This window comes from Salvia hispanica, chromosome 2 (genome assembly GCF_023119035.1).
Source record: "Salvia hispanica cultivar TCC Black 2014 chromosome 2, UniMelb_Shisp_WGS_1.0, whole genome shotgun sequence".
Lineage (NCBI taxonomy): Eukaryota > Viridiplantae > Streptophyta > Magnoliopsida > Lamiales > Lamiaceae > Salvia > Salvia hispanica.
Genome location: NC_062966.1, coordinates 31,108,594 through 31,132,011, shown reverse-complemented (window position 1 = coordinate 31,132,011; position 23,418 = coordinate 31,108,594). Strand labels below are relative to the sequence as shown.

The window sequence follows — 23,418 nt, the reverse complement described above, 5'->3', positions numbered from 1 at the left end:
CGCTTCTCTCTCTACTCATTAACTGCTTGATCTCCATTACTTATTTAAGTGCAGAAAACGCTCAACTCAATCGAATCTCCCAAACTTGTCTTTCATTGAAAATCATAGTATTTCCAAATGAACTTATTTTATTTGAATTTTAAAATTAATAGTTACATTTGTTTTATAAAAAAAGGAAGAATTGTAGGCTTATAAAGGATCACTAATATCATTCGAACATGCGAAGAAGTTGACAAAATTTCCAAATTATAAGTAGTTATGTGGTTTTAAAAATCCCCAACATAATTTCTTAAATCTATGAACCAGGCATATTAAAAGTGAATTGGGTTCGAACAAGATGATCCTAGACGATGTATGAGTTTGTGCACACCTTTTTGTTTTGTACATTGATAACAAGTAAACTCTCCAAATCACTTTGCAAGCAACCCCACACCTCAATTTCAATTAACTTTTACTAAAGAACACAACAAAACACACAAGAAAGAACTAAAGATAACCACGTCTACCATATGCTTGGATCACACGACCAAGCTCGCAAACTTCTGAATACCGATTTGCAAGCCAATAACTCTTTATTTGCAATCAAATTCATACTATAAGCCTTATTTAAGGCCAATAAATTCAAAGTTGGAATAATAGCAATGGTGCAAAGCCTTGGCCTATGTGTAGATGAGAAAATAGCAACACTGCAGATGAGAAAATTTGAATGTGGGACCCAGCCAAAGGGGCCTATCTATTTTGTATCTTTGGATCCCCCAACGCTAAGGGAGGCGAACCGAAAGAAATGAGGATCAGATTCTAGCAGAAACCCATCCCCACCTTTTCCAATTCTTCAAATTTGACTTTTACTACTACGATACTAGTATTATTCAATTCCTTTTGGACATATTATTGAAATTTTTTGGATTCAAATGATTGTTTATTCATGAAATTTTATATATCATTTTATCAACAGCTAATGAAAATGCCCATCTTTGGTCCAACTTAAGACATTACATGGCTGTCACTCAAAATATCAAAATATAATTACAAAATCAGTTTTTGACATTAGGTACACATATTTATGAATATGTCCACATACATGTATGCCTGTAAAGAAAGTACGAATATGATTATTTATAGTACTGTATTACTATTAATCAAGATGACATGAGAAATCTATTTGAATATGTTTAAATATACTTGTGTATGTCTCCTATTAATTCTAATAGATAATTGCAATAATTATTGGAAATAAATCGTTTTTTTTTTGCTTTTTATGTGATTCGAATTCTGGTGTTTTACTCATCCAACAAGGAGGTGCATCCATCGTAAATATGTATGTATAGAGAGAGAGAGAACTGTTATATTATGTACCTTATGTAAGTATTATTCGTGAGCACCATTCTCATTTTGTCCACGGTAGCATTATTTATTTTATTTTAAATGCAAGTGTTCTCACGTTCTGTTGTTGTATGTATACATATAAACCATTACTATTGGCAAACTAATGTAGAAATAGAAACTAGAGTTGTGGTGAAGGAGACTCGAGGACCACAGCAGGTTACCATGAAAGAAGGGTTTGAAAATGAAAAAAAGATTCTTTAATTTAATTTTCAAAAAAGTTGGGTTTGACAGATGGCCATTGGTTGCAGCTTCCAACAATTGTAATATTAGTTGTGTGTATCAATTATTTGAGCCATGCAAACCTCTCTTCTTCTCATCATTGAATTCTCTCTTTGTCTTTTGCATCCCACTTGAGAAGGAGATGATGATGATAGATTCCAATTTATTTATTATTTTTTTGCTTTAGTATAAAGTTCCACAATGTATATTCCACCCTTTTTGGTGTAGCCTGTTTTTGGTGACTCCATTCCTCCTTTCACCCTTAACTTCAAAAAGAGGAACAAAAGAATTAATCAAGATTTGACTTATATAATTTGTTTTGTTAATTAAAATAATAATTAAAGATGTGTATTAGAATTCAGAATAACAAGTAATATTAAAAAAGGAACAGAAATATGAACTATATAAATGTCTGCAAACATTTATTTTCCAAGTTAACAATTTAAACTCTTTACGTACAAAATTGATAGATAAGTTTTTCTAACTTTAAATCAATAAAATTCATTCACCACTTCTTTCTCTTATCTTCCTAAATTGGTGGGCTCAAAAATTGAATGGCAAGCTGGCTGATGATATCGAATCAGAGATATACAGGTAGAATGGACGGTGATAATGTATTTTGTAGTAACTTTTATTTGGTAAAATATGCAAAATTAGAGTTTAAGGAAAATAGCTTTTATAAAGACTAAATTCTTTTATTTATTCTAGATACCTTGGACTTGAACTTATAATTATTAATATTAAGGTTTGGATAACGATATATATAAACATTAAATTTACTTTCGCTGTTATCTTAGCTTGGTAAAGAAAAACATTAAAAAATTTAATTGCTTCTGCATATATATTTATACTAATGCATGTGATTAAAGATTAAATTAATAGTTGAAATTATCTGACTTCACTCAAATCATCTTCAATAAACGAAAAACACCAAAAATCACTATATTTATTGCTTTAAAGGGAAATTTGTGCTAATATATACTCCATCCGTATGTTATTAGAAGTCTTATTGAGTACAACACGAATTTTAAAAAATATGAAGAAAAGTTGGTTAAAAAAGGCAGCGAAAATATGAGACTCATATTTTTAGTATTAGTTTCATAGTAATAAAATGTGAGTGAAAAGAGTTAGTGGAATATAAGGTCTAACTACTATTTATAGTAAAAGTGAGTCGGAACTCTTAATGATGAATGGATTAAAATGGTAAATCGAGACTTCTAATGACGCATGGTGGGAGTACCGTCAAATATGAAATATAATTGGAGTATGACTTAATCAACCAAATATTGGACAATTAATAGTTCAATTACTATTATTTTTGTTTAATAAGAACAAAATAGAATCATCTAAAAACGTTATGGGCCCAAACACATAGTAAAAGGTGCATAGTGATTAGTCAATTTATAATTTGTTGTGTTGATGAAAAGAAGGTATTCTTAGCTTCTCAAACATGCAAATTGCTCGTTGTTTCTTTCCAATCATTGCTGCTTTAATTCTGACCCGTAACATTGAGACCCACAATAGTAATTCTTAAAAATTGTGCCACTTCAATATTTTTAATTAGGATTAATTGTAATTTCAACAAAAAAAATTACTATATGATAGAGAAATGAGCATTGATTAAGTACCGTCGATTCCTAGTTAATACTATTAGACTATAATGATTAACATGATAAATTTAATATCCCCGTCTTCATAATTATCTAAAGTTTCAGTGTGATGGTTTGTGGGCACATATGATGAAAAAATGTTGCAATAATCTTTTTTAGAATTATTACTAGTATACATGGTCTTATCAAATTTTAAACGAAATCTATGATCGATGATAAATTAAATTATTTCGCCGTTCAATATCTTAACTCAAAATAAGTTACGAATATTATTAAAATATAAAAATAATATGTACATCAAATCGGTACGTAACTATGAAATAATTTTTAAAGAGATTAGACAAGAATAACTTAAACCGTCAACTGAATTACTGATAAAAATTTCCATTGGGAATTACTCTTCTTCATTTTTAAATTTTTTTTTTTCATTTTGATGAACAATAATACGAGCCGACTAAGGCCAATTTAAAATAAAGATATCTTGAAATAGTATGTTTTAAATGTGAAGAGTTAAGTACTAGATACTGCATTTATATTATCTAGTTGTAACTTTTAATATCAATGGAAGTTTATAAAGACAAGAGTGCAAAATCCTCGTGTGTGATTGGATCGACAGCTTTTTTAAATCGTCTGCCTATTTTCTTGATAATATATTTTATTATTTCTTCCCCACTATATATAACACATGTTAGTTTATTTCGTATTTCATTAATTTATTGCAAACTTTTCATACTAATTGGATATGCACTAGTGATTGGCCAATTAGTCCCACTAATAAAACCCCACTAGTTCTAAAAATAATTGTGTGATTATGTCTTTCCGGACCTAGAATATATGAAATTAAAATCGTTTGTGGAACACAAAATCAAATTTTAATTTGACCTAGATATAGGACACGACTTATACCTCGATTCTTTAACCACTCCATTCATAAATTCTACTAATATATATGTTACGTATTAGTGTGAGATACTATTATTTATCGTATTTTAATACAGATCATTTTGTTTAACATGACACCTAATTGAAAAAGATTGAACACCTAGAACTATATAAAATGTGATGATTTTTTTATCTTGTCTTTTTTGAGTCAACCACATTGGGGAACAAAACACAATCACGACTCACCGAAAAATAGCAAAAAAACATGCCTACAAAACCTAATTCTAATTTCGAATGCCTACGTAGCTTAACTATTTAATAGTAGTAATTTTTTTGTCTCCCAAATTTATTCATTTTTTCCCTAATAAATATTCGACGAGGACAACGACTCCCACTCCATACACTTCTCTTATCTTTGCATGCCTTTATTTTCCATCATAAAATTTGAAGAAAAAGGAACCAAATGAATAAAATTAAAAAGAAAAAAAGGAATAAAGTAAGAAAATAGTATATCCAAAGTATGTCAATTCCAATTCCAATTGAACACGACCCCAACCCATTCAATCCAAGCCGTTGATCTTGGTGATAAGGCTACTTCGACGGCGAGATCAATGCTTATTCATTCTCTCCACACATCCCAACACTTTTTTCCAAACATAAAAAGAAAAAAAAGGATACCACTTCATTCCCATGTAGTAGAAAAAATAAAATTAAAAAAAAAACAATATTTTCTTTATTAATAATTAAAAAGAAAATGCATATTCATTTACATTTCATTTCAAGTGAATTTAACAAGCATAAGCATCACATTTCCCTCCTATTTAAACAACCCCAAACCATGCCATTGAAGCTCAACAAAACACCAAAGACAAAAGACTAGGGTTTTGAGCAAGGCTTCCTAGTTTTTCATCATTAAAAAAAAAATCTTACAACAAAAAGAAAAAATGGCCCCTGATGCCTTTTCCAGCGCCGGAACCGGCAAACTCCAACCGGCCCTCGGGTCGAGGAAGGGCTACGTTACGTTCTTGGCTGGCACGGGCGACTATGTGAAAGGGGTTGTCGGTTTGGCCAAGGGTTTGAGGAAGGTGAAGAGCATCTACCCTCTTGTAGTGGCGATCTTGCCGGATGTGCCGGAGGAGCACCGTGAGATCTTGAGGGCCCAAGGCTGCATTGTCAAGGAGATCGAGCCGGTCTACCCACCGCCCAACCAGACTCAGTTCGCCATGGCATATTATGTCATCAACTACTCTAAGCTTCGTATTTGGAATGTAAGTACTTTTCTTAATTTTTTTCATGCATGTTTACACTCTTTTGTTCTAAATTTGATTGTTATAAATGTTGAAACACAAGTCTATGTATGTGATTGCTTATGTTTGGTCGAAAAATCTTACCCACTAAAGAAAAATATGCACTTTAGAAAAGTTTTGTGCTTATTAAAGTCTTTGCATAGTGTTTTCTATTATAAAAAGTTGTGTTTGGAAAACTAATTTGTGTTCAAATGGTCTTATTTTGAGACTAGTAATTAGATCATACTCCTATTACTTTTCAAGATTGAGCGACTTGCATGCATATCTCAACTGTACATATTACTTAGTTTTTTGTGACCTCCTAACTTTGCACAAAGTCATGGCATGTTTTTTCCAAAATTGAAAATTGTGTTTGAAGAGACAAAATGCCAATGATGTCATGCACCTAGAAAACACCTAGAAGAAGACAAGAATAATTAGGACAAAAGAAGCCAACAATATCTTTTGCCATAGCAAACTATGTCGTCTTTTTCCTATTCATGAACCGCATAAGAATTTTTTTCTTTTTATACTCTATGATTATCCCCCAATTTTCCAATTACATATGTGATCTACCTAATTCACTAGTTCCAAATTACTTTTTACCAATCCAATTAATTGATATACACTTTTTTGTATCCACCAGTTCCTTGAGTTTAGCAAGATGGTGTACCTTGACGGAGACATCCAAGTTTTCGAAAACATCGATCACCTCCTCGACACCCCTGACGGCTACTTCTACGCCGTTATGGATTGCTTTTGTGAGAAGACATGGAGCCACTCTCCACAATACTCCGTTGGCTATTGCCAACAATGCCCTAACAAGGTCACCTGGCCCGCTGAGATGGGCCCCCCGCCCCCACTCTACTTTAACGCGGGCATGTTCGTGTACGAGCCAAGCAAGACCACTTATGAAACCCTCCTTGAGACTCTCCAGGTCGCCCCCACTACACCATTTGCTGAGCAGGTAATGATCTCATCATTGAAAAGTCAACAAGCGCAGTCTGGTCAAACAGTTTGACCACACTGCGGCTTCACTATTGACTTATTATGATAAACTTTTTCAATTTACATGACAGGATTTCCTCAACTCCTTCTTCAACCCAATCTACAAACCTATCCCACCGATCTACAACCTCGTCCTTGCGATGATGTGGCGCCACCCGGAGAACGTCGAGCTTGAGAAGACCAAAGTTGTCCACTATTGTGCTGCTGTAAGTCCCCAAAGCCTATATGAGGTTAAATCTACACCTTCTAAAAAACACACTAACTTTGGTTACTTTCAAATTAAACTTTTAGGGATCCAAGCCATGGAGGTACACCGGTGAGGAGGCGAACATGGACCGAGAAGACATCAAGATGCTGGTGAAGAAATGGTGGGACATCTACAACGATGAATCCCTCGACTACAAGCCCGAGGAGGCAGATGAGTCATTCTCGAAGCCCTCGATCATGGCCTCCCTCCCTGAACCCGCGGTTTCTTATGTCCCGGCTCCCTCAGCTGCCTAAACAAGATCGACTCCAACGAGTTTAACATAGTATTGCCCAACTCGTTATGTCTTACGCTATAACTAAATCTATACGAGCAACTTAGTTTGCTTGTTTTTGGTGTATAACATTTCAAGAATCATCTATATGCATAAGTTTGGCTAGTGTTTGATGCCAATCATGTGTAATGTAATATAATGTAATGAAATGAAGTGAAATTAATTAAAATTAAGCAGTATTGGAATGTAATAATTCTACTGCTATTATTATGAAAATATCTGTGTAACTGTAATCCATGGAGCCCATTTGTCACCACAAAATATCATTATATTTATCTTTGATCGTGGATCATATATACTACTCTCAGTGTCAAATTTTCTCTATCATGCAATTTGTATTATCTTTTTTAATTTCAGACAACATATAATATCTATGCAATAACTTTATTTATACACGTAACATGTACATGGCACATAATATGAAAAAAAAACCAACCATAACATTGGAAATTATACATGGCGCTCGATTTTTGTTTTTATGAAATATTGTTAGGCCACAAAAAAAAAACAAATTATATTTGGAAGTATTGAATTATCAGTTCCACCTGGCCCATTTAACATTTTGGGCTTGAGTTCGACTTCGGCACTTTTTTTTTTTTTTTTGAGTACAGACTTTGGCACTTTAATCATTGGTGAAAAGAGAGAAAAGTTGCAGTCCAAAATAATGCTTTTTGATGCGTTTATCTTTAAATATCACAAAAATAAAAAAATGCCTAAAGATACAACCTTGTATTTCAACTAAAACTAAGAGAACAAATAAAAGTGTCACTGAAAGCAAAAGATTAATTAAGGTGTAGTGGACAATTATAACCTCAACATAAGGGTGATTTTCTTTGCGCACTTATTTTTGGATATTTTTCAAAAAAATTCAATGTTTACTAGAGCATGAATAACGCTACTGGGCCGGGCCACAACTCGCGAATCCTGGCCCGTGTTTAGCGTTGGACGACGATGCGGCTCGGCCCAGGCCGGTCCCGAGGACGCAGTTGCGTCCCGGGGCCTCTCCCTCCGTCACGTCCAGGCCGGCGATATGCGTGCCCGGGCCGCATCGGTTGCGGCCCGTCCCGGCGTTATTTGCGTTCGGGCCGGGCCGCAAGTCCCCTCCGATTTTTTTTTTTTTTTTTAAATTCGAAAATGAATATATAAATATCACTCTTCCATCTATTTTCAAATCACTTCAACTTCATTCCCTCTCACTCACCATAAAATTCGAAAAATGAATCCTCGGCGTGAAGGCCAACGAGCAATCGAAGCTCAAATGGCTCGAATGTTAGAGACGGCGATGCCCGCAATCCAAGAAGAAATCAACAACGAGGTGGAACGCTATCAAGCTGCTATCCAAGCGTGGAACGAGCAACACGACCGGGTACCGCGTACTCGGATGTATATCCACCGAGATCGTGAACAAGCTGGTTTGCGGCTTTTCATGGATTATTTCTCTGCAGATCCTCGATGGAGTGATCAGATGTTCCGTCGCCGGTTCCGGATGCGGAGGAATGTGTTCTTGCGCATTGTCAACGCAGTTGTGGCTCATGACGCGTACTTTATGCAAACCTTCGATGCTGTCGGGCGGCAAAGTATATCGACTTTACAGAAATGCACATCCGCCCTCCGCCAACTCGCTTACGGAACAGCTGCAGATATGTTTGATGAGTACCTCCATGTGAGCGAGCATACTGGACGCGCTTGCCTAGCCAAATTCTGTCGGGCAGTGATCGAAGCATTCAAGGACACATACTTGAGAAAGCCAACGTCCGACGATGTTCGCAGATTGGTGCGAATGCACGAGGAGAGGCACGGCTTCCCGGGGATGCTGGGCAGCATCGACTGTATGCACTGGCCGTGGAAGAATTATCCAATGGCTTGGAGAGGAGCATTCACTAGCGGGCACAAGGGCTCGCATCCAACGATTGTGTTGGAGGCCGTTGCCGACCAACGGTTGTGGATCTGGCATGCCTACTTTGGAGTCGCTGGGTCGAACAACGACCTCAATGTGTTGAACGGGTCTCCATTGTTCAACGACTTGTGTGCCGGGCGAGCGCCTACCTTAGAGTTCACGGCCAACCACCGTCGGTACACTATAGGGTACTATCTGGCAGACGAGATCTACCCTAGATGGCCCGTGTTCGTGAAGACCATCACATGTCCGACTACGGATAGGAGGAAGTTGTTTGCCAAAAAGCAAGAGGCGGCTCGGAAAGATGTGGAGCGCGCATTTGGAGTTCTCCAATCACGTTGGGCTATAGTGAAGGGACCGGCCCGTGGTTGGCCCCGTCCGCTAATCGCCGACATCATGTATGCATGTATCATAATGCATAACATGATCGTTGAGGACGAGGGAGACAACGCCACTGACTGGAGCGACGATCCGCTCGTCAGCGCCAGCAGTAGCTACACTGTCACCGATCCGATCGTGCAAGGTGTTCCTCCCGACGTGCGCAATGTCATGGCCCGTTCAGCGGCAATGCGCCAAGAAGATCAACACACACGCCTCCAAGCGGATCTAATTGAAGAAATTTGGAACCGCAATTGACTTATGTTTTAAATTTTTTTTTTTCGAATTTTTAAATTTCAATGTTGTAATTTTCTATTTTCCGATTGAACAATGAATTTTCTCGGTTTTAATTGTTCAATGTATTCTATTTTACGATTAAAATATGTTGTGAATAGTGCAGATGAATAGTTGTGGCCTGAGTTGTGGCCCGAGTTGTGGCCTGCGGTGTTAGATGAGTTGTGGCCTGGAACCCCTAATTTGAGGGAATGATGACGTGGAGGGGACTTGCGGCCCAAATCCGGGCCAGGGTTATTCATGCTCTAATATTTTTAATTTTGTATCCTTACAAGATAAAGTTATTGTAATGATATATACTTATATAGTCAATAAACATATAATAGTATTACAAACTAGTACATAGATAGCAATAGTGAGATAGTACCATTTCAGATAGATATTAGTAATCGACTAATACTCTGATTAAAGTTCATAATTAAATGAGATGAACTATATATAACATGTAACTTATAGTACTATTAAGATGGTAACAGTTTGTCATTAAATCCGGCATTTTCACGTCATTAATTAGTCTCTTAAATTTCCATGTTGAAACATTTAAGTAGGAGGGCGGTAAACTAGATTTTCACCACAAAAATGGTAAGAGAAATGAAAATATTGGCGTACTTTGTTGCATTAGCGTTGCTATGTTTGGGCGCAAAAGCGGATTCAAAGAAGATTGTTTGGATCAGCAATAAGGGCAAGGCCGACGTCGCGATCCGATGCACCTCCGGTGTGACGGTGTTTAACAAGTTTCTGAAGCCGGAAGAGAAGACACGGTGGAAACTGCCGGCGAAGTCCCACACGGGGATTTGCCACGTGGATATCAAGGGCAAAGGCGGCGGCCAAGGATACTTGTGGGTGTTTGTTAAGAGTGAGTGCAAGAGTGAATGCAAGTGGAGGGTTTTTGATGGTGGGATTGTGAAGCTCCGGTTGGGTTCTGGGGTGTGGAAGAGGTTTCCCCTTGTGAGCGATGAGGAGTCGGCTAGGCGTTCGTGTGAGGACGAATCAGCAGCGCCAGGACGACATATGGAGGAGAATGAATTTGATACAAAATGGTTGGCGCCAGCACCGGCCACTGTCAAATATGCATCGCCTGAACTTGACAAAGACAGGGAACATATACGTGGGGCGCCGTCTCCACATGTCAAAAGCAGGGAACATACACCATTTCCTCAACATGTTAAAAGCCCACCACCGTCTCCATTGCCTCAACATGCCAAAAGCCCACCACCACATACACATCCATTGCCGGAACATGTTCAAAGCCCACCGCCCAAATCACCATCGCCTGGACATGTCGAAAACAGGGAACAACCTTCCAGAGCTCCATCTCCGATTCGACATATCCAAAGTCCTTCGCCTGAACCAACACATTGGGATGGGGCGCCCTCGCCGCAACCGGATAAAGCTCAAGTGCCACCATTGCCAAAACCTGGTTCCACGTTTTACACCTGTATTAAAGAGGGCACTGATTAGCGGTATCCCCAATTCACCAAACTCATGTTAAAATGTAGAATCTCAAATAAATATATCATCAAGAATTTTGATATATAAATTGCTTCTTTTTTTTTTTAATATATTTTACTACTCCTACTATATATACTTTTTATGATCAATGCGGAAATATTCATTTGAACTGCTGTGAAGTAGTACTACTTATTATTAAAGGTAAATTCTTCTTCAATTTTTGGAGTATCTTATAAATAAAACTCCAAATGTGTACAATACAAAACATAGGTTGATTTTCTTTTCATCACCCCTAAATGATAAATTGATAATCTAGTAATTTGGAATTATATAGAAAAGTTGAGATCCAGTTTCGTTTCTGGTAAACACACCATGGCCATAAAATGGTTTTTCAATTAACATGTCCATATACATATATACTCGAGGTCGAGGTCGAGGGTGGTGGTGGGCGGTGAGTGGCAACGGCTTCATTAATTAATATGAAGCCTGTCGGCGTAAGTAACGTGTCTATTTCTTATATTATTATTTGTTTTCCATAAATAGCAATTAGGAGTACTCTATGAATATAGAATGAAGAGTATTATGTTTTCAATTTTTAACATAACGATTTTCACATTTATTTTGATATGCCCGGGTGTCCCTAAAGACATTTCTTGCCCTAAAGGGATACAATAAACTTTAATAGAACAGTTGGCATGTAATAGTTGTAAATGTAATAGCATGTTTTTATCAATAATACTAGTATTACTAATTTATTAAATTATTTTTATAATTCAAATAAATAGGAATACTATGTACTCCATATTCCACATTTTGTAAGCAGATACACTTTTATAGTAATAGTTAAAACATAATTTAAAAATAATATTTTAAATCTTTAAATTTTAAAAAAATATTATTCATCAGCTCCACTGACATGACTAAAACACAAATTTTAAATGAAGTAGAAACCAAACAAAAATCAATGTAATGGATGCATGAACTTATTATTCTAATCTATTTATACACAGGGCGGCCTAATTGATAGTCAAGCCTTTACCAAAGTACTATAAGAAAGTCAAATAATACAGCCTAAATGGAAGAAGAAGACAACTTCAAAAATTTATTGTATTTGCCTATTTGTTGGGCAAGCTGCACGATTATTAATTTCGAATAACGAAACATTTAATTATGACAATTCCCCTATTTCTTTATAAAATTTGGAATGGTAGGTTTATGTCGGAAGAGCATTGGCCTCCTATCCTAAATATTTATTTGGTCTTAATACTAAACCTATTCGTTTAGTTACAACATTGATGCAAATGAGATAAAGTCCTCATCCAACAAAAATAAATTACTAAAACAAAACAAAGCTTAATATTGTTTAAGTTGTGTTTCGAATCTCAACAATATCAGGGCATCCACAGTGGGGCGAACTATAGCCCGTCCTAAGCCTCGTCCTATGCACCGCCACATCAGCATTTTATCCTCCGCCCTTTCCACCTGCAATGGAGCGGACTATAGCCCGCCCTAAGCACTGCCCTAAGCATTTTACTTCTATTTTATATTTATATAATTTATGTTTGCAAATATATCAAGCAAAATAAATAAATAAAAACAACACAATTAAGTCAAATCCTACATTTAATTAATTCAAAAAAAAGTTACTACAAAATTAGAAATTTTAAAAAAAATGCACTACATATAAAAAAAAAGAGGCTGGTCTAAAATAGTCCCAACTTGCAGCTGTGGTCATCGATCATTCGCTGGAGGACTCGATTTGAGCCGGGTTGGTCGCCTGCATGAGGGCGTTGTGCGTGTCCAACAACGTCCTATAGTCGGAGGAGGCCACCAAATCCATGTAGGCATGTGCTGCAGCCGAAGTCGCGCTCGGGGTCGGGCTCGGGGGCTGGTCAGATGGCGCGCGGACGAGGATGTCGCCTTGCCCTTGCCCTTGGAAGCCTTGATGCCAGGGGGACGTCGAGAGGACATCGGTGTGCTAGAACTCTCATCCTCGAACATCGGATGGTTTCGCTGCTTGTATAATCACTGAAGGTGCGCTTCGTCACCCTCTTCTTCGCCACTGTCTATTCGGGCAGCACACCTCCAACGAACTTCTGCTTCTCCTCAAGAGCGCCCAGGACTGGTAGTGCTTGAAGCCGTAAAATGACGTGTACGACTGGATTGCTTTGTCGCGCACATCTGCGAGACTCTCGCCGCTGGCCTGCTCCCTTCCGCACTTCTCGTACTCCCCCGCGAACAAAAAATTGACTTGTTTCTTTATTTGGTTCCAGTGCTTGCGGAGCGGCTCTCGTCGGCGCTTGTAGGCGGCCGGCGGCTTGGCCGCGTTGTATTTCTCGATGATGCGCTCCCAATACGCAGTAACCTTATGGTTGTTGGCGAACACCGGATCCTCTGAAATATCAATCCAACACCTCGTCAAGAAGATGGATTCTTCCGGCTGGTAGTTCGTCCTCCCCGGGGCGAACTCTTCATTCACCGCGGTAAGCGGCAACTTCTTTGCCTTGGGCCACCTCTTCTTGGTCGCGGAGCCAGAGGCGTCAGCGGTGGCGGCGGCGGACGAGCGGCCGCGAGATGGGGCGGGTGTGCGGGTGGGAGAAGGCTCCATGTTTGACAGCCCGTACGAGTCCATGCTGAAATCGGGATCGTACTGGGTGTTGGTGTTGAAGGGCCGATATTCATCGGGTTCTGTACCCGGCCACCGTGCACCACCATCGAACATCGGACTATTCGGACTTGGGTAATCTCCGGGATTCATTTTGTTTGAAATGTGGAAAATGGAGTGTGAAATGGAGAGTGAAAGGAGTGAAAAATGAGGTGAAAAGTGAGAGATATATATAGGTTTTGAAAATTGAATAAAATTAAAAAAATAACCGAAAACGCATCGCATCGTCAGTCGCATTGTCCGTGATGCCACAGTGGCGGACGATGCGACGAATGAAGCTCGGAGGACGCGCTTCGTCCGCGGACGATGGCTCTCACATCGTCCGCCCCATTATGGATGGCTTCAGTTCACCGAAATAAGTTCTAAAATTTGTCTGAATAAAATAATACTACTATAACATTTCGTGACGTCTAATTTGGCTTACATTTTCTAAATCAGTACATTGATGAAAAATAACAAAAACTTGCTAAAATTAAAATTGTTGTCAATATAGGATAAACGTGTAGTACACTATACTCCTTCAGTTTGTATGTATTCTTTCTAAAAAAAATTGTTTTTTAGCAATTTGATTTTTTTTTCAATTATATTACGATTTCTAACTGAATAAATACACCGTGTTTTACATTTTTTAAAAAAAAATCTCCTGATATGACAAATTCAAAAGTGCATGATGTCTGCACATTTCAGTTGCTTTTTTAGAATTTAGCCTGACGAAACTACTATATAAAAAGTTGATAGATATTGTGAACCAATTTGCTAGTAACTCTCTACTATTAAATTTTTTAAAATGAAGACCAAATGCTGTGACAAAATATGGCATTTTACTAGTAATAAGTAAAAATCAAATACTATACCGATATAGTAGGAGTAGTACAAAAATGTGTATTTACAAACATATTTAATTTACATTTCATTATTCAACGCGGAGAGATTTCATAACCAATAACGGTCAACCAACACATAATAAAAGAATAAAAATCCTTAATCCAACAAATTAACAGTAAAACTAATCCCTCAAAACGGATGAACATTTCTCGTTAATCCGCCGTTAACATTCGTAAAAAACCCCATCAACTCCGGCCGGTACGGCAAATACGACCGCCGCTGCCGCTCCTCGTCCTTCGCCTTACTCCTCAAATACGCCTCGTGCGGCGACACCGTCTTCTTCTTCTTTTCCTTCTCCTTCCCGCTCTTCTTCACCGTCTCCGGCGGTGGCGCCGCCGCCTTATCCACCGGCGCCGTCGACGGCGGCGCGTGGTTTCCGTTGAGGAAAACAAAGGCGTCTCTTCCGTCGCTATTCGACCGGCACGTGATCTCCTTGAGCCGCCAGATTTTGGAAAATCCGGTGGAATTGCTCTTTTTGCAGCTCTCCGGCGCCGCCTCCACCGCCTTCCGGCTGGACCACTCGCAGTAGGGGCCGGCGATCTGATCATCGCTGGTCTCGACAAAGACCTTCTTCACCGGCGGCCGCGTCGGAAGATTTTCCGGCAAGTCACCGTCGCCGGAGAGGAGCAAGCTCTGATCAAACAAGGGGAAAACCGCCTTGATCTGGCCGTCGCTGAAGGCATGCTCGGCCGAGATCGCCGCCGCGTCGTCCCCTACGCTAGCAAACGAAAATTCCTCTTCTTCTTCTTCTTCTTCGTCGTCGAATTCGTGTTCTTCCTCATCGGAATTCTCCGTATTTTGAAATTCACGGAGCTTCAAATCCTCTTGGGTTTCCATAATTTTCAATTGATTGTACAAATCGTCGCTGATTTCCTTCTCCGAGTAGATATTGTTGGTCATTTTTTAGAGAGAGAGAGAATGATGTTGGAGTGAAGGAAAGGGGTGTGTATGTATATATAGTGTGGCGGTGTGAAATGCATAATTATGTGGTGTCCAAAATTGAATAAACAAGGTGAGTAATGTGAAATCATATTTGTCAGCATGTGTTAAATCTTGGATTATACTATTTCAATAAAGTAAGTTTGTTTGGGAACTACGGAAACAATACAACGAAAGTGTGACGAAAATCGATTGCGCGTTGCGCTGCTAATAATGTTACTACTTACTACCCTTTTTTTTTGGCATTTCTATTGGTTGACGGTTGACTGTATGGGCACTGGTCACCTATTGCTGCCTATGAGTTACTCCCTCCGTCCCGGATAATTCGGGTCACTTTGACCGGACATGGATTTTAAGAATTGTAATGAAAAGTGGGTTGAAAAAGTTAGTGGAATGTGTGTCCTACCTTTATATATTAGTTTTATAATAAAATGTGAATATAAATGAGTTAGTGGAATATGAGGTTCACTGCTAAAAATGGTAAAAGTGAAGTCAGACAAATTATGTGAGATGAACCGAAATGGAAAATTGGGACGAATTATCTGATACGGAGGGAGTATATTACTATTCTATAGTACTCATTGGTTTCGTATGATGGGGAATGGGAATATCGAATTACATAAGGTATAAATGACATTTCAATTCGGAATAAAAATGTTTATAATAAATGTGAGCACGAAGGAGAAGGAGGGTAAGTCAGATTAATTTGAATCGAACTAGCCAATAATCAGAGATAAAGCTGACTCAAATTGAGCAAGATTGCTCGATTAACATTGCTAAATATAGCTCAGATTTTTTTGTAGTATAAAATTGTCATTTTCTCCTAATAGATTAAAATCGTTATATGAGAACTTCTAGAGGAGTCAGACATGATTTACAGATGATAAGGCGTTGTTCGGTTATTATGACTAATTAGAATCCATATTGTGATGTCATTTTAGTTGGAATGAAGTAACTATGATTAATTATCACATAATTATCCATATAAGATTAAATTATAAGATTCAATATCATTGCATGCAATACATATTTAATCTCGAAATATAATTTTGCAACCTGAACAAATTTTAATAATACTATATAGTTTGTAAACTGAATCAGCAATATCTTCGTTTTCCCAAAAATGTAAGAGAATTTATCATAATGCTCTCTTTGTCTATTATTAATAGTTTTAATATAATGTATTATATAAAATTTAATGTAAAATTAGTAAAGTGAGAAATAATTAGATAACTAATAATTAAAGTATTATTATTGGAATGTGATTCAATCCATTAAATTTTTTTTTATTAATATAATAATGACCTTTTTTTAGGATCAAGCCAAAATAAATAAAAAATAACAACAATTATTCAACGAGTAATAAATCATTCGGTATGGGAGGGAAAAACTGATCACAATGCATACCACGTCATCCTACAACATTAAATTTTAACTTCCAGCACATATCACCCAACGGATTTATTTAATGACACATGCACGTAGATGACTTCTTTAAAATTTTAAATTTCTAAATTAACTGATAGGCACATATTTCAATGAATAAATTACTTAATGGAAGAGATTATATAGATCAGTATGAAATTGTAAGGTTAACAAGTACTACTAGGAATTGATCTTAATTTAATTGGGTTGGTGGTGATATCATACAAAGCGAGGAAAATAGAATAGATATTCTTGTAATTAATTGACTACATTTAACAATATATTATACGTAAGGTGAACTCATTATTTGGCGAATTCAAGGTTCTCAATGAAATGAAGTTTGCATAAAGGATCAATTCAATTAATGCATAAAAATGAACTTAAATTTTCATTATATTGTTCAATAATGTAAAGGAAAATTCAGTTTAGCTGTATTTTTTTGAATTACAGTGTCCAAAAATGAATCGGTTATTATCTAAAATAACAAGCCTGCAATATATATCATATAGGTATATTGTTAATAATCACTTAAGTTCTAGATGTTTTATCCATATGTAATATTGATTGATTCTTGGAGTTCATGTGTCATTTTTGAATTCCATACCAGAATCTTCCATCCAAGTCAAACTTTGGACGTGGTCTTTTCTATATTCTATAGAGTTGTGTTGCTTCTGTTTTAAGATAATTTGGAAAGTCCAATGTTGTTGTAGGTAGTGTTGAGAAGTCAAATATAATTTCTTACTATTTTATTTTATTTTATTTTATGGTTGCAAACCTAGTTAGCAAGATCCCAAGTAAACATGTATAGTCATCCACGTATATTCCATTTTCACACCTGTTAAACTGTGTAGCACAAATTAATTTTTTTATTTTTATACATTTTCAATCAAATTACCGGTAATTAATTAAGCGACAGATATATATGTAAATTATGTCAATACTATCACCAGTTCACCACCAAACCGGTTTGATATGGATGGATTAGATGTATATAAGTCTTTTCTTTTTCTATCATCCAAGTGGATTTTTAATCGATACTAATTCATGCCAAAGTCAAATAAACTATTACAATTGACAACTGATATGATAGCAACAAAATTATTTGAAATTTTTAATTACATACTATCCCAATGCCCACTCCCAAAATTATAGGTAAAAAAAATTAGATAACACTCCTACAAATTTTAATAAAAATTTGATAAAATATGAGATTAAAACAGTGAAAAAGTGACAGTGTATTAATAATGGGAGAATGGAAGTCATTTAATTAGAAAGAGAAATTTATCAAAAAATAACTAATTTTGTCTTAAACATGAAAATAATACTATTATGTTGATTGTGGACAGAGTGAGTACAACTTATAATACGGAGTTAGTAAACTGTACTTTACTACTAATACAACTTATTTGTAAATTAAACACTTTACTTATTTATTCATTTTGGTGAAATTGATTTCCCGGCACATCATTTTCTTCTAGAAACTCAATAAATTATTCATCATAAATATCCGTGATTAATTAAATATAATACTGGTTCGGTTCTTACTATAAAGATGATAAAATATTTGTAATTTTCAAATTATTCATTGTTGAATACAATATCTCAACTTCTTGTTTAGCAAGACACTTAGTACATAAAATAATTAAAACTGTCAAAATCCAGTTTCTAATTAATAAAAGACAATGACATTCACTGCCCCTTCTTCAAGATAATTGAGTGGTCTACAGGATTCAATATTTCAATCCAAATATAACAACTATTGAGTTTAGAATTTATTTAATTGGTGGACAAGAGTATTTTGATCATAAAAAGATCTTCTCAAACAGATGAAAGTATATTAATTATGGTTTCTGTCTTTTTCTTATCAAGTGGGGGCATTTCTCATTATGATAATTTCAAAGCTCTTGCAGTTGTAGATGACATTTTTTTTCGTATTGAAAAAACAATTTCTATGCAATTTGTTAGTGTATCATTGTATTGTGTATTCACCGTGAAGAGCTCAATGCAAATGAAACTTGATTGAATACTCGAAACTAGGGATGTCAATGTAGCCCGTAACCCGTGGACTGGCCCGAATAATCCGCCAAATTTATAGGGTTAGGGCTGGAAATTTCTAGCCCGATAAAATTAAAACCCGATTAGCCCGCACCCAATTAACCCGTGGCCCGTTAGGGCCAGACCTGAAAACCCGATGGGCTGGCCCGAAAACCCGATAAAAATTCTATTATTCTATTTTTTACTCCTAATTTGACACTTCATTGGTAACTACAAAAATAACTTTCAATTTTTTATATTAAATATACAAATTATATATTGAATATTTATTAATATAATAATTGATAAATAAATAAAAAACTTCAAATTCACTTAAAAAAATTATTTAATTTTCTAAAATATGCATTAAAATTTCACGATATATCTCAAATATTAGTATTTGATCATGTTTTTGATTGAGTTTGAGTATATATCTCAAATTTATCATAATTAAATAATTTACATTTTATGAATATAACTAATTTTCATCATTATTTGTTGGATTGATCGCGTGTTAATCTTATCGGTAGCAACCCGATTAGCCCGCTGGGCTAGCCCGAAACCCGAACTTTTAGGGTTAGGGTTGAACTTTTATAACCCGAAAGAATTCACAACCCGATTAGCCCGCACCCGATTGACCCATAACCCGAGTAGGACCGGCCCGAAACCCGGTGGACTGGCCCGATTGACATCCCTACTCGAAACATAATGCTTGAATAAAATTATAAACAACTACTCCCTCCGTCCCTCCGTCTCATTAAAGATGACCCATTTTCTTTTTTGGTTTGTCCCAACTAAGATGACTCATTATTTAAAATGGAAGTCCATTTATCTCTACTTTATTCCCTCTCTCTTACTTTACTCTCTCCACTCAACACACAAAATAAAACTGCATAAAATCCTATACCGCCTAAGGAAGGGGTCATCTTCCCTGGAAGGGAGTATTTAATATTCATCGACCTCTAACAAGTAAAAATATTGCATAATTAATAGCGTATGCCTAGCGAAATACTAATTGTTAAGCATTTGTTGTTGATACCCAACATAAATGACGTTTCTCATTGTGAGTCCCTTCACTACTATCCATATATACTAGCGTCATTCATCAATCCAAAATTGTGTTTTTGAATATGAGCTTTAAAATCATTCAATAAATAATTAAACTTTTGATTTGTTCTAATTTTGCGATCAATTAAGATTTTAACATTTGCATGACTTGATAAGTTGATAAGTTACTACTTATGTGACATTTTTTCTCATTTTCTTTCTTCTATTATATTCTTTCATTAAAAAAAGAACAATTCAACAATTGAAATAATTTAGTTCAATACTCTCTCTGTCCCACCATAACTAGCTCTTATTCCTTTTTAGGGTTTAAAGTGAGTTGTTTTTTTTTATAAAATATAGCACAATTATTCTCTCTTACTTCATTATCAGCTCAACTTCATTTTCTTTTTCCTCATTTATTTCATTCTTTTTTTTTACTTTATTCTCTCCACTTCACTCTCTACACATCATTATATAAGGGTGTCCACAATAGGGAGGACACGGCGGCCGCCGACTCCGCGGCGGCGCCGCACCTCCCTATAGTGAGGGCCACTTGAGCCACGGCGGTGGGCGGCGGACAGGAGGCGCCTGACTAGTCGGCTTGCCCGCGGCTGAGAGAGAAGAGGTTGGCGCGGGCCGCGGCACCCTATTGCATGGAAACGGCGAGCCACGTCGGTGGGGAGGCTGTGGGAGAACGGGCGCGGCGGTGGGGAGAGTGTCCACTCCTATTGTGGACACTCACTCTAAATCACACGTCCAAAATAATAGCATCGCTTATGGTAGGATGAAGAGAGTATGATGCAATATCAGTTTGCTGTCTAAAATGTGACGCAGTTTAACTAACAATCAATAAGACACATTCGTAAGTAATCAAGCTATATTAGCATCAAAATTTTGATTAATTATAAAATTAGAATAAATTAATATTGTGGTTGCAAAATTTTAACAAATAACCAATTCAATAATTTATAAATATTCAAGGTATGCAAAAATCAGTATATGATTGAAATATGACATATTAGGCTCAGGCAAGTTAAAATTGTCCGATATATATATGTTACATGTGAATGAGATCTGGTTTGTTTAATCGCTGATTTATCATTATAATATCTACAAAACTACTAAATGAATGATTATGGCATAGTACAAGTCTAGACAGAAGCAAGTGGAATATAATTGCGAATACGAATGTGAATGTGATTGCATAAGTAAAATTTAAACTAATAGCCTTTCTAGTTTCTACCTTCTAGAAATATGCTTTCACGTGTGCAACGTTGCTTAATTTCCTGCTAATTCTTGTTAAATTGGAGTAATAAAGATGTTCGTATGAGCTGTTGAATTTTGAAGTTATGGGTTGAATTTATTTATTATTTTCATTTGAATTTTGAAGTTATGTGAAAAATTTATTAAGAGCATCTCCAATTGGGGGCGGATGTCCCCCGTCCTTCCCGACGGACTTCCCAAAAACACCTTCTGCCACGTCATAAGGAGTAAGGACCTCCCACAATACTGCCACGTCAAAAGTACTTCTCACTGCACAGTGGCGGACATCCCTCGCCCTTCCGCGCGGACTTCCCACAATAAAAAAATTCACAAATTCACCAAATTAAACAATGTACAGAATTAAAATTTCAATGCAACCACTTTATTTTAAAAAAAAAGTACATAATCATTATAAAAAAAACTTAACCAACAAAAAAACAAGTGGAAGCTTCGACAAGTGGCGCCCCACGTCTCATTCCCCGTCGCAAGAGTCGTCGTCCTCGTCGCCGGTGGTGGTGTCAACATCGGGCAGGGGTGGCAGCCTCAACTGTCTCCTCAGAGTGTCGATCACATCCTTCAACATCCGCTTGTACGTGGGATCCGTCGCTGCATGCCACTTGTCCGTTGTTTCGATCATGAACTGCGTCATTTGTAGTTCGAAGAGATTGTTGAGCTCGGGATTAATCAGGGAAGGAGCTTCCGATTGGACCTCTTGGGACCTGCTGGCACTTCCCCTAGCCATCCGCATCGCGGCCTTTTGCCCAATTGGGCGACGGCGGCAGGAAGACGATTGAGGTGTCGGGATCTCAGCCTCGGCTTCGGGGAGTTCGTGGGAACCGACATTGCTGCTGTACTCACCGGAGGTGTTGATCGTCGCCTGATTCGGCCACCCAGCTTCAACACCCGCCATAAACTTGGGGGAATTCTCCACCTCAAGATAAACCTCCCAATATTTGAACTCCCCGAACCCCTTTTCACTGTTGGGGAACTGCTGGTGAGATAGAAGCTTCACATCCTTGGAGGTCATGCCGCTGGTTGCTGAGTTTTTCTGGTGGAGGCCGGCAAATCGGCTGAGTTGTCTCCACAGCCGCTCCCACTGTTTCCGGCATTTATCTGCATCGTGAGGCTTCCCGTCGTCCGATTTCCATTCGAGGTAGTTTTGGCTAATGCGCCACCACATTCTCTCGATGTGCTGGTTGACCGAGATGTATGGATCCTCGACTACACTAATCCATGCCTTTGCCAGGGCGACGCATTCCTGAACGCTCCAGACGGTCCTCTTTCTCCCGCTGCCTTCTTCCTCCCCCGTCCCACTATCGGTCGTCGCACGCGAGCTAGTGGTCGTGCTCATCCCCTCCCTTCGCGTCCTTGCCGGTGGCGCTGCTGGCTGCGTGGCTGGCGACGTCCGCAAAGATATCCCCAAGTCCTCAAAAGAGAACATCTCGACGCCAGGGAACTGAGTCTCCAGGGCCGTACGAGTCTCCAGCGAAGTACGCTGGGGAGAATCACTGTACAATAAATCCATATAGAGACGATAGAAATTGTCCCCAGGAGATTGGGGGATACCCTGCCTGCTCCCTCATGCAGCGGTAGTGGATCCATGTTGCATCTGGGGCATCATCATCCCTGGCATTTGTTGCATTTGGGGAATCATCCCTGGCATTTGTTGCATTTGGGGCATCGACCCCGGCATTGCGGCAGACATCCCCGACATTTGTTGCATCTGGGGCATCTGTTGCATCTGGGGCATCATCATCTCGGGCATATTTTAGTACCTGGGCATCATCCCGAGCATATTGTAGTACCCAGGCATCATCCCTGCCATTTGGGGTTGCTGCATCATCGTCGTCATTCCGGTCATCATCCCGAACATCGGTGCACTTCCGCCGGCATTTCCCTCGACTCGCGAGGAAATATACGGCGAGGGAATATTCTGCGTTTGTGACTCGCTCGTGGCGTGAGAATCACTATCGTAGTGCTCCATTTATCGTGAATGTAGAGAGAGAGAAACTTGTTAAAACAAGTGGTGCGAATGAAATGAAGTTCATAAAGTTGTATATATAGAGTTTGTAAAAAATAAAAAATAAAAAAAAAATAAAAAATCGCATCGGACGTCCGTCCGCCGTCGCGATGGACGTCCCGGCAACACCGCGGATCTCCCGTGTCCGCACCGGACGTCCATGTTCGCCTCCCTCCCACATAATGGCGG

At 37.8% G+C, this 23,418-nt stretch overlaps 3 protein-coding genes across 3 annotated transcripts; 2 read left to right on the top strand and 1 right to left on the bottom strand.

Moving 5' to 3' along the window:
• The first annotated feature begins 4,943 nt into the window (after window positions 1–4,943).
• LOC125207361 (galactinol synthase 1-like) lies at window positions 4,944–7,146 on the top strand. Its single transcript, XM_048106663.1, has 4 exons — window positions 4,944–5,365; window positions 6,030–6,350; window positions 6,463–6,597; window positions 6,683–7,146. Exons 1-4 carry the CDS (start codon window positions 5,042–5,044, stop codon window positions 6,890–6,892), a joined length of 990 nt encoding a protein of 329 aa, XP_047962620.1. The 5' UTR covers window positions 4,944–5,041; the 3' UTR covers window positions 6,893–7,146.
• A 1,000-nt stretch (window positions 7,147–8,146) lies between these two features.
• LOC125206791 (protein ALP1-like) lies at window positions 8,147–9,463 on the top strand. Its single transcript, XM_048106013.1, has one exon. It carries the CDS (start codon window positions 8,147–8,149, stop codon window positions 9,461–9,463), a length of 1,317 nt encoding a protein of 438 aa, XP_047961970.1.
• Window positions 9,464–14,630: 5,167 nt separating this feature from the next.
• LOC125206790 lies at window positions 14,631–15,401 on the bottom strand. Its single transcript, XM_048106012.1, has one exon. The coding sequence runs from the start codon at window positions 15,399–15,401 to the stop codon at window positions 14,631–14,633; it is 771 nt and encodes a 256-aa protein (XP_047961969.1).
• Between the last annotated feature and the right edge of the window lie 8,017 nt (window positions 15,402–23,418).